Source organism: Lepisosteus oculatus, chromosome 4 (assembly GCF_040954835.1).
Source record: "Lepisosteus oculatus isolate fLepOcu1 chromosome 4, fLepOcu1.hap2, whole genome shotgun sequence".
Taxonomy (NCBI): Eukaryota; Metazoa; Chordata; class Actinopteri; order Semionotiformes; family Lepisosteidae; genus Lepisosteus; species Lepisosteus oculatus.
The window spans coordinates 9939623-9951899 of NC_090699.1; the positions used below are offsets into that span (position 1 = coordinate 9939623).

Below are 12277 nucleotides of genomic sequence, written 5' to 3' on the forward strand. Positions count from 1 at the left end.
GTCCCACTGCCTCCTCTCACCCCCACCAGTTTCCTCCTTGTGGAGGCAAGCTGGGGGCTGTCCCACTGCCTCCCCTGACCTCCCCGATCTCCTTGTCCTTCTGTGTTGTAGATATCAACCTGGCCGGTGAACCCAAACCCCATCGATCCAAGGCAGCGAAGCGCTCTGCAGGAGACATGTACAGGTGAGCATCCAGCATGAAGGGGAGGGACAGGACAAGGGAGCTGAGGCAGGACAGTAAACCGGGCCACAGGTGTTCCGTTGTTGTCTTTTCCCTGAACGAGAGATCCTTACTTTGGAAAAAATCTTAAAACCTGGTCCTACATAGTTTTCCCTGGGAGAAAAAAAATCTAATAAAATCTGTGCATTAAGGCCGTACTGAAGGACTGTGCCCATTGCGATCATGTAAGTAGTGGGCAGCATTCCTGGACATGGCTGTGTAAAACATGTTTAGACAGTTAAGACTGTAAAAAATAAAGTGTAAGTGTTTAGTCCTTTTTATCCAAATCTTTGTGGTTGTGGAGATTTTTGTCTGTGAAATTGAGTTACAAGCTGTGGGTTTGGGAGGGTTAACAGTATCTCTCTATGTCCGCCTACAGCTCCTCCTTCGACCTCGACTATGACTTTCAGAGGGATTATTACGACAGGTGAGCGCACAGGTGTTGGTATCGGCTCTCTTTCTCTCTCTGTCCTTCCTGTTGCTCTGTGTGGTCCCAGCGGGTCTTCATCACTGTCTGTTGTTGCTCTCCTCCTGCCCCCCTGACGGCAGCGGTCAGGTGTCATACATCGTGTGTGCTAACCCCCTGCACTCCCCTTTCTCTGACAGGATGTACTCGTACCCCTCCCGCGTGCCTCCCCCGCCTCCCCCTCTGTCCCGGGCAGTCGTTCCCTCCAAGCGGCCGAGGGTCAGCACCAGCGGGGGGCGCCGCACCAAGACCAGCTTCTCTTCCAAGAGCAGCCAGAGGAGCTCCTCACGCACCAGTGAGTACCAGCACGCTCCGCTGTTCGTTCACTGTTCACTGGCTACACACCACACCGCTCTTTCTAAAGACACACTTGGGGACAGGCCTTGCACCAGAGCACCAGCACGCTCCGCTGCTCGTTCACTGTCTACACACCACACCGCTCTTTCTAAAGACACTCAGAGACAGGCCTCGCACCAGAGCACCAGCACGGTGCACTGCTCGTTCACTGGTCTCTTATCTACACACCACACCGCTCTTTCTAAAGACACACTCGGAGATGGGCCTCGCACCAGAGTACCAGCACGCTCCGCTGCTCGTTCACTGTTCACTGTCTACACACCTCACTGCTCTTTTAAAGACACACTCAGAGACAGGCCTCACACCAGACAGCACCAGCACGCTGCACTGCTCGTTCACTGGTCTCTTATCTACACACCACACCGCTCTTTCTAAGGACACAGTTGCTATACGCTGTACAGTCCTGCATAGAAACACCGGGGAGAGCCAATCCCTACACCTGCTGTTCCTTTGCTCACTTGCTGCCTCTCTCTCAGTGAAAGCGGACGACCTGCAGACAATCAAGAAGGAACTGACCCAGATCAAGCACAAGGTGGACTACCTCCTGGAGAGCTTGGAGAGGATGGAGAGGGACCACAGCAAGAAGTCAGGTACACGCCTCTCTCCATCTCTCCCTCTCTCGCATGATCTCCCCTTTTCTCTCGCACTCCTCCACCAACTTCTCATCCCCCCCTTACTCTCGTACGTCAGTGTTGCCGTCCTTCCAGACCTCTCTGATACTCTGATCACACACTGTTCCTCAACCGCCCCCCTCCTACACGCATCTCATCAGTCTTCGTTATCGGCACTGATCCCCTTTCTCTTCCTCTTCCTCCTGCCCCTCTCTCCCCTTCTCCCCCTCTTCACCCAGCAGGCAAGAGCGCCAAGTCAGACGGGGGCGAGAGCTCCACCCAGCACAGCAGCTCCAGCCTCAAGAAGGAGGAGTGCCTGAAGAGGGAGAGGGAGAGCCAGGAGCTGCCCGACTCGGAGGAGGAGGGAGACCTGCTGGAGGATGAGGAGGAGGTGAGCGAGAGGAGGGGAGAGGAAGAGGGAGAGCTGCTGGAGGAGGAGGAGGAGGTGAGGGGGGAGAGGAAGAGGGAGACCTGCTGGGGGGGGTGGATGGCGGGGGGGGGGTGAGGGAGAGGGGAGGAGGGGGGTGGAGGGAGAGGATAGCGGATGGGGGGGAGAGGAGAGCAGAGGGAGGGAGAGGAGGGCAGGGGGAGGGAGGAGGAGCAGAGGGAGGGGATGAGGAGAGGGGGAGCACTTGATAAAGAGAAGCAGGCTGGTATGAGGGGGGGGGTTGGGTCAGGCAGTGCACTGGGCATGTATCAGACTGGTCGTGGGGATGAGTAATGTCTGACTGTCTCCTATTCCTGTCTGCCCCGGCCCCTGGCTCCCTCTTTTCCAGATCAAGAGTCGGGGCCGTGATGACGATGACGACGACAACGACGAGGAGGAGGAGCGGGAGGCGGAGGAGGGCGAGGACGACGGGGACAGCGCCAACGGGGACGACGATTCCTAAACGGCTGGCACAGCTCTCGCCCTGTCCCACGCTCCACACAGACACAAACACATGGGTTTTCAGGTCCTCCGGGGCTGTGTAGGTCACAGTGGAGGGGTCTTGGAGCTACACTCTCGCACCCTGCTGCCATGCTGCCCCTGTCTGTTACCCATAGCCCCGCGGAGGACCTGGGAAAACTGGATGCATTCATCCCACTTCATTGAAGGGCTGTTTCAGCCCCTGCCCCTGCAGCAGGACTGTGTCCGGTTGCTTTAATCTTGGCCAGATTCTGGGGGAGTTATTCCCAGATTCATCTCGAGATTTGCTTGGTTATGATGTTTTTTTATTGTTCCAGTAGGATTTTTTTTCTTTTGAGAAAAAGGTCTGACATGTTAGATAAATCGACAGTTCGCAGGTCACTGACTAAACTAAGCTGATGCAGTAATGCTTTGGAATCAGGGCTGGAAAAATCCCTGGTGTCAGGTTGTCAATTTAGGATCTTGGGTACTAACAGAAACCAGGGTTTGGGTTGTCTGCTCATCGTGACCCAAAGATCCTGTACTGAAGAGCTCCCCATTCTCCCAAACTATCGCAGGACTTCAGTCTAACCTGCACTTAACCACACTGGTCCTTAATTCTTTAATTGGTCTTCACTTGGCTAATTGACTTGATGGTCTCTACTGCTGAGGCTCCATTTGTTAAGAATCAGCTGGCAGAAAGGTTGGTGGTGGCACAGAGTGGAAGAGCAGAGGTCCCCTGTTCCAGCTCTACACACAGACACACTACACTCAGATCTCACAGTCCCGGACAGACCTGCTGCCCCCTCTCCTCCGACAGTCCCGGACAGACCTGCTGCCCCCTCTCCTCCGACAGTCCCGGACAGACCTGCTGCCCCCTCTCCTCCGACAGTCCCGGACAGACCTGCTGCCCCCTCTCCTCCGACAGTCCCGGACAGACCTGCTGCCCGCTCTCCTGTACAAGAATCGCTGCCCTCGGCGGACAGGCGGGCTCCCTCCGTCGGCCCTCACATCCTCCCCTTCTCCACCCTGCGCCCCGCTGCTCATCTCGAGTCCCCCCCAGGGATTGAAAGCCAGGCCTGGCCTTTGCTCTTGATCTCTCTCCCTCCCGACGGCTCCTGCTCTGTCTTCAGCATCTGCACTCTGTTCCCTCCCCACACGTACACACACACACGCACGCACGCACGCGCGTGCACATATATTTTTATTCAGGTGGTGGCTTTTCTGATTGTATCATAAATGCGTTTAATGGGAGGTGAGGCGTAAGAGGGGTGTGTTTTTAAGCCATGAGCGTTCCTCGGCATCGACTAAAAAGGAGTGGGGCTGCAGTGCCTCTGTGCGGCCAGCGGGTGGTGCTGTGACTGTGGCCCTGGCATCTGGCAGGCAGCGGCTGTTTACTTCTCCAGACATGAAGGCTGTACAGTCCTTGCTCCTGTACTCCCCACTGCGGCAAAATCACTTTTTTTATAGAGAGATTTTTATTTTGTTGATCATTTCTTATTTCGATTGAAGACGGCTAGGGGTTAGGTTCTCTCCTGAACTGCATGAATCACGTGTCCCTGGATTTAAATAAAAATAACAAGGTTTTGTTTTGTTTTAATTTGAGAACTAATTGCTTTAAAGAAGCTATGTGCAGGACTCTTGTGAACCAAGCGAATGCGATTGGGCACAGGCATGAGATCTTGTGAAAGAGGATATACTCTTTGGACTTGGGATTGTTTTTTATTTCTGTTCTTTCGGAAGAGAGGGAAGGGGGGGAGGGGGGGATGAGTGGTTGAGACAGGGAGGCCCTCGCTTAAAACAAGGCTTTGTTGTTGTTTTGTTTTCTTCCGAGTCTGTTTATTTTGTATGAGATCTTGTATACAGAATTTGGCTGAACTTTCTAAACTGTCCTGCGTTGTGTGTAATTATACAATACTGTCATTTGCATTTTGTTTTCGATTCACAGGTCTAACTGTATTAAAAATTTCAATAAAATTTACAGAAGAATTTCTGACAAGGGTCTTTTTTCTGCAATGCAGAGGCCTGCGGGTCACTAAATCAGTATGTCTTACATATGTGAAGGCAACAGCAAGTATCCTTATTTGCTTAGCAGATACCCTTATCCACTGTACCTTAGTTTGACAATAAATTTGTCCACAGTGTCTGTGTTCATGGCTGGGTGTGTGTTGTGTGCGTTCGACATTGTGCTCTGTGGGCAAGTGTGTGCGTGTGACTGCTCTGTGGATGAGTGCGTGTGCGACAATGTGCTCTGTGGATGAGTGCGCATGTGACAACGTGCTTTGTGGACGAGTGTGTGCGTGTGACAACGTGCTCTGTGGACGAGTGTGAGTGAGGGTAACTGCTCTGTGGCAATGTTCCCTCCAAGGGAACGTGCACACAGGTTATGAAATTGGCGCACGTAGGAAATTGAACTGCACGCAAAAAATTAATCATAATGAAACCAACACGGTCATCAATTGAAAACTGCTAGATTGACCACAGGAGACTGGCTGCAAGAGGCCCAGCTTGGCTGTGTGCATTATTATTGCTACTCGATCAGCGGTATCTTTGCTCTCATCGTCTCGTACCTCTCGGCTCACTCAGTCTCCATGACCGGGCTCATGGAGTCGCCGCTGTCCCCGTCTTTTACATCTCTCTGCTTCTATGAGAGTGACAATATTGACTAAAAATAATTTCAGGTTCACAATTATACATACACTCAAATTAGTGCACACAAGTTTTTGCCACTGGTGAAATAATTTGCTTGAAATTTTTGCACACACACAGGCCATTAAAAATTAGAGGGAACATTGCTCTGTTGACATTCCTTACCACCACCAATGCGTAGCTGTGTGATCCTACTGGCTCCAGCTGTGAACTCGCTCCGGGCTGTTGGAAGAGGCCACGCGAGTATCTCTGATGGTATTTTAGACCTATTTTGTTTATTTGCTAGAGTGAGAAAAACAAAAAGGAGCCCCGCACATAGTACGTGCCGTGAGGGCACTGCGCCGACCCAAACCTTGATAGCAGCCGACTGCTCTGCCGGAGCTCCTTTGTAAGTGGCGACCATGGGGCAGTTTCAGGTGGCTCATCTGAGCCTGGGTACTGGGAGGGCCGAAGCCTGCGTTTCCAGGAAAGAAACTCGGAGACCCGTTTCTGTGTCCTAGCTGATAGCTTCCTGGTGACTGGGGCTGTGTCTGCCGGGTCTACCTCCGTTGGATTGGAGAGCTGACACACACGCACACACACACACCAGTGGCGGTGTTTCCGAACAGCTATTCAACCAGCATAGGACTGTAGGGGCGAAATCCTGGAGAGAACATGCAAACTCCACACAGACAACACCCCAGGAACTGAACCCAGGGCCCCTGCGCTGTGAGGCAGCAAAGTCACCCCCCCCACACACATTTCAGGAACAAAGAGCCCTGATCCTGAGCTACGACCGGCTCACACGGAGGGAGAAGAAACCTGACTGGTACTGTACTTGAGTCGGGAGGTCCCGGCTCACAGTCCGCCTCCCGTCCGCGTTGACGCCCGGTGCTCTGTGTTTTTGTCCTCCCTGGTGCGGTTCTGGCCCGGGCTGCCGGAGGGGGGAGGGGCGTCTCTCAGGAATACCCAATCGGCGATCTCGGCAGCGCTATCGAGAGGAACCACCTTTCTCAGGCAGAGAGAACGGGGAAGTTGGGCCTTTCTTGTAGTTTGACAGCGGGGGGTGGGGGACGGGGGGGGCAGGGGTTTGGAGAGCTGACAGACCATCGGCCTGGAGAGAGAGAGAGAGGGAGAGAGAAGGAGAGAGAGAGAGAGTAAATGTGTACTTATTTGTAAATGTCTGTAGATTTTATTTTACTTTCATTTTGTGTTTTGTTCCATGTTCATTCGATTATTCTTATTTGCTTTGGCAACACTGATTCGTCGGTGCTAATAAAGCACCTTGAATTGAAATTGAATTGAGAGAGGGAGGGAGAGGAAGGGAGAGGGAGAGGGAGAGAGGGAGAGAGGGAGAGGGTGAGAGAGAGGGTGAGAGAGAGAGGGAGAGAAAGAGTGAGGGAGAGAGGGAGAGAGGAAGAGAGAGAGGGTGAGAGAGAGAGAGGGAGAGAGGAAGAGAGAGGGAGAGAGAGGGAGAGAAAGAGTGAGGGAGAGAGGGAGAGCGGAAGAGAGGGAGGGTGAGAGAGAGAGGGAGAGAGGAGTTGGACAGGAGGGGGAAAGAGAGGTTTAAAGGGGGGAGGAAGGGGCGAGAGAGATCGGAGAGAGGGAGCTCGGGCAGGGGGAGGGGGGCAGAGAGAGCAGGAGAGAGGGCTGCTGTCGGGCCGGGCTGGCAGCTGGCGCGGGCGCGGGCGCGAGGCTGTGCCAGGAGCTCTTTGTTCACAAGCCGCTCGGCGTGGAAGATTGATCGTCTGGGGGGGCAACGGGCAGGAAGAGGCCGTTCGTTCTGTTTCCCCCACACACCCTCCCTCCTGTGGCTCTTCTTCTGGAAGCCCGATTTGCATCTGGTTCTCTCCTGCCCTTCTCTCTCCTCCCCACTGGACTGTCATTCTGCCCCCCCTCAGTGTGGAGAACTGGTTTGGGCAATAGCACCCCTGACCTGAAGGGTTCTGGGTTCAAATCCCAGGTGTGGCACAGCAGTGCCATACCCCGGAGCCTAATGAATCAAACCTGGAGGGTTCTGCGGCAGGGCTGTCCAGTCCTGGTCCTGGAGGGGTCAGTGTGTCTGCAGCAGGGCTGTCCAGTCCCGGTCCTGGAGGGGTCAGTGTGTCTGCAGCAGGGCTGTCCAGTCCTGGTCCTGGAGGGGTCAGTGTGTCTGCAGCAGGGCTGTCCAGTCTCGGTCCTGGAGGGGTCAGTGTGTCTGCAGCAGGGCTGTCCAGTCCTGGTCCTGGAGGGGTCAGTGTGTCTGCAGCAGGGCTGTCCAGTCCCAGTCCTGGAGGGGTCAGTGAGTGTGTCTGCAGCGGGGCTGTCCAGTCCCGGTCTTGGGGGGGTCAGTGTGTGTGTGTGTGCATGCGGAATGCGATGTGTGCCGGAATGCGTGTTTAGAACAGGCGGGGAACAGCTGCGGCCACCGGCGCGCCGAACTAGGTCAGGGAGGATCGAGGCGTCACCGCCGCCTCCTCCCGGAATCACCCGGCGGCCAATGGGAAGCGAGACACCGCCGAGGGATCGATAGGACACGCCCCCCGCCATCTCCCCCCGGAGCTCCGCCGGTTATCTTGTAAAAAAAGGAAACCGCTGCCGCCCCGAGTCCACACTCGCCTCGCCGACAGCCGGAGCTCTGCGCCCAATCGCCTCGATCTTACAGGAAGACAACCCAGCAGGCTTCTCAAGCGTGCCGAAATCCTGCGTGGAGAGCCCCCACCTCATGGACGGGGGCTGTCCCCTCCCTGGTCAGTTTAAAGCATACACCCATTCAGACTGTATACAGTTTATATACTGGATATGGTATATATATCATATATCATATATATGCACAGTTTATATATAGTATACATATATTCTATATATATAGTTTATATACATGGTATATATATCCTATATCCTTTATATATATATACAGTTTATACTGTATATCCTGCAAGAACACATCCAACACCACACTCAATCAGGGCCCCTCGGGACAACTCCGGATCACCCAGATGGCATCTTGTACCTCCAGCAACCTCATTTACTGTGTCTCTTGCTGTAAATGCCCAGTCTCTCTCTACACTGGGGAAACAGGAAGGAGACTGGGAGACCGCTTCAGAGAGCACGTCAGGGCTGTGAGGATGAAAGATCTCTCCAAGCCCATTGTTTCTCATTTCACCTCTCTATCCGTTGTGGTTTCACTTCACACCTCCTGATTGGCCTCTCTGTCAGTCCCCTGCTCCCGTCTCTCGCTCCTCCTCTCTCCCAGCCCTTGTTCTCCCACTACATTACCTTTGCCCACTGCCCTGTCTTCCTCACACCTGGAGAAGACTCCACAGCCAAAACGTTGTGGTTTCTCTCTTCTCTTTTCAGCAGGGGATAAGCCTATTTCTTGTTCCTATACTGTGTATAGGTTGCATATACGGTATATACTGCACATAGTCCACAGAGCCGATATCTGCAGTCTATCGTGTGAATGCATGGTGTATGGAACAGGGGAAGGTTTATTCCATCATTGACAGGAAAACAACGGTTCTCTTCAAAACTCAATTCTCATTGCCATTCCAACTTAGTGGTTAGGAATTTGCCTCAGTGTGCTCATGACAGTTAAACAATAAACAATAACACAAAAACATCAGGCACAACATAACATTAAACCATAAGATGCCATCAGGGGCGGTACAGTGGCTCTGTGGCTCAGGAGCTGTGCCTGTGGCTGGAAGGTTGCCGGTTCAAATCCCACGGCTGGCAGAGGAATCCTACTCTGTTGGGCCCCTGAGCAAGGCCCTTCACCCCAGCTGCTCCAGGGGCGCTGTATAAATGGCCGAAGCTGCGCTCTGACCCCCAGCTTCTCTCTCCCAGTCTGTGTGTCTCCTGGAGAGCAAGCTGAGGTCTGTGAAAAGACACATTCCTGATGCAAGAAATTGTCTAGGGCTAATAAAGTGATCTGATCTTATCTAGATTTCTTAAAAAAACATAAACAGAAGACTAAATGAAAATTACAAATAAAAGAAATAAATCAAGAAAAGAACTGTACTGTACTGTGCTCTGTGAATCTGTGTGGTACTATAGAGTACTACACTCTACTGTACTATAGGGTACTGCACTGTGTTCTGTGAATCTGTGTAGTACTATAGGGTACCACACTTTGCTATACTACAGGGTACTGTACTATGCTCTGTGAATCTGTGTGGTGCTATAGGGTGCTACACTATACAGTACTACAGGATACCGCACTGTGTTCTGTGAATCTGTGTGGGACTATAGGGTGCTACACTCTACTGTACTATAGGGTACTGTACTGTGCTCTGTGAATCTGTGTGGAATTATAGGATACTGCACTGTGCTCTGTGAATCTCTATGGTACTATAGGGTACTACACTATACTGTACTATGGGGTACTGCACTGTGTTCTGTGAATCTGTGTAGTACTATAGGGTATTACACCATATGGTACCATAGGGTACTGCACTGTCCTCTGTGAATCTGTGTAGTACTAAAGGGTACTACACTCTACTGTACTATAGGGTACGGCACTGTGCTATGTGAATCTGTGTGGTACTACAGGGTGTCACACTATACTATACAATACTACACTGTACTTTTCTCGAAACCCTATAGTACTACAGAGCACTCTGGCTCTCTGGGCTCGGCCTGGGCGTGGCTCTGTCACTGGGATACCGTACTGCGCTCTGCTAAGGACACACTCAGTTCCTGTAAGGCCACACAATGACAGGCTGAGGCCGTGGGGGGAGGGCAGATGCAGGGCTGGAGCACTGGAGACCAGACAGACCGAGCGATCGTTACCTCACCCACGTCAGCAGTCAGCAGCCTGGCCCTGCAGGCACAGCGACAGAAGTGTGCCGGCCCACAGGGAGAGCAGAGCAAGGCAGGGGCGACATGGGGACGAGCGACCCCTGTCCTGATCCTGGGCTGTGTTCACCCCAGAGCTGGAGAGAGGGAGATACAGGGAATCACGATCCGTATCCCCGACTCCGCTCCGACACAGAGCCGGAGAGAGGGAGATACAGGGAATCACGATCCGTATCCCCGACTCCGCTCCGACACAGAGCTGGAGAGAGGGAGATACAGGGAAAGACAGAGAGAGGGAGATACAGGGAGAGAGAGAAACTGGGCGACACAGCCAGACCTCCCACTGCCAGCGGGGAGAAATAGAGACAGAGGTGCACTTCCTACTGCACTGTGACAGATACTCTGGGATTAGAGAAACATTCTTCCCTAAATTAAAAAATCTAATCCCAGAGTTCCCACACCTGCCAGAATCACAACAGGTCCCAATCCTACTGGGAGAGGGAGGAGGGATCTCAATTGAACTGGCAGCTCCTGTCACAGCCTGAGGAACAGTGAGTCTGTCTCCCAATAATGCTCCATATGTTTACAGTATATGTAAATATTTTATGATATGTCTCTGTTGTAAATGTCTGTAGATTTTATTTAACTTTTATTTTTTGTTTTGTTCCATGTTCATTTTATTATTTTTATTTGCTTTGGCAACACTGATGGCACCCATCGGTCGTGCTAATAAAGCACCTTGAATTGAAATTGAATTGAGAGACAGAGGGAAGACAGAGAGAGTGAGAGAGGGGGAGAGAGGGAGAGACAGAGATCTCCTGTCACAGCCTGAGGAACAGACAGACAGTGAGCCTGTCTCTTAATAATGTTTTATGTTACGTGTATGTAAATGTCCAAAGATATGTTTATACAGCAAGTGTTGGATTAATTTTGTTGGCTTTGGCAACCGTTAAATTCAGCAGTCATACCAATAAGACTTGTTGAATCTGAACTGAATGAGAATTTGAGGAGGACAGAAAGGGAGGGTAAGATGGGATAGGCAGGAGACAGGTCCTGGGCTCAGAGAATAATAATAATAATTCCTTACACTTTTCTGGACACTCCACTCTGAGCACTTTACAGGTCATGGGGAATCCCACTACCACCACCAGTGTGCAGCCCCTCCTGGCTGATGCTCCAGTACTCTCCCCACACACCAGCTCTCAGTGGGGAGGAGAGCAGAGTGAGTTGTTGTGATGTGAGATGTGATCTCCTGTCACAGCCTGAGGAACAGTGAGCCTGTCTCCCAATAATGCTCCATATATTTACAGTATATGTAAATATTTTTTGATATGTCTCTGTTGTAAATGTCTGTAGATTTTATTTAACTTTTATTTTTTGTTTTGTTCCATGTTCATTTTATTATTTTTATTTGCTTTGGCAACACTGATGGCACCCATCGGTCGTGCTAATAAAGCACCTTGAATTGAAATTGAATTGAGAGACAGAGGGAAGACAGAGAGAGTGAGAGAGGGGGAGAGAGGGAGAGACAGAGAGAGGGAGAAACAGGAAGGGAGAGAGAGAGACAGAGGGAAGACAGAGACAGGGAGAGAGAGAGACAGAGAAAAGATAGAGAGGGAGAGAGGGGGAGAGAGGCAGAGACAGAGGGAAGACAGTATGAGAGGGAGAGACAGGGAGAGAGAGGGTGAGAGGGAGAGACAGAGAGAGGGAGAGACAGGGAGAGACAGGGAGAGAGAGAGACAGGGAGAGAGAGGGAGAGAGGGAGAGACAGAGACAGAGGGAAGAGAGAGAGAGGGACAGGGGAAGGCTGATTTCAATGGCCAAACAGAGAGAGACTGAGGACTGGTTCATGCAGTATTGATCGGTATAGATCGTTGTCTGTCCAGCGTCACCGACGAGAACGAGCAGGGGGTTGGGGGAGGGAGAGAGAGTTTCAGGGGCAGCGCGGAGCAGGCTGTGGAGAGCCGATAAAAGCAGCTCGTCGCCCCCTCGTCAGCCTGACACACTCACGCCGGCCCCCAGCAGCACAGGAGCCCTCGAACCCGCAGCCATGGTGATGAAGGTCATAGTCATCCTCAGACCCAAGTTCCTTCTCTTCATCCTCTGGAACCGAAACGCTGACTTTGTGGATTTTGAGTTTGCGGTCATGATGTGACCCAGCACGAGTCCTCCTTCCAAGCCGGGTGCTGGGCCGCTCTGTGCCCTAATCAGCCTCAAGACAAATCGGATCGGATCTTTGATCTGAAAGACGCTTCCCAGGAGATCACTGATCTTTCCCCGCGCTCACAACGGAGAGAAGACGCGGGAGGTGTGTCTGGGCCCCGTCAGTT

The 12277-nt window shown here is 52.2% G+C and overlaps 1 protein-coding gene across 3 annotated transcripts in view; it reads left to right on the forward strand.

Moving 5' to 3' along the window:
* Positions 1–4529, forward strand: part of hnrnpc (heterogeneous nuclear ribonucleoprotein C) — a 17201-nt gene extending 12672 nt beyond the window's left edge. For 2 of the 3 annotated variants that reach the window (XM_069188607.1, XM_069188609.1), the window contains exons 5-10: positions 112–184; positions 600–647; positions 827–981; positions 1520–1633; positions 1897–2099; positions 2431–4529. In XM_069188607.1, the coding sequence (XP_069044708.1) occupies positions 112–184; positions 600–647; positions 827–981; positions 1520–1633; positions 1897–2099; positions 2431–2544 (707 nt within the window). In that variant the 3' untranslated portion in view covers positions 2545–4529. The remainder of the gene's footprint in view (positions 1–111; positions 185–599; positions 648–826; positions 982–1519; positions 1634–1896; positions 2100–2430) is intronic. The other variant, XM_069188608.1, reaches the window with a different exon arrangement.
* Positions 4530–12277: the final 7748 nt, after the last annotated feature.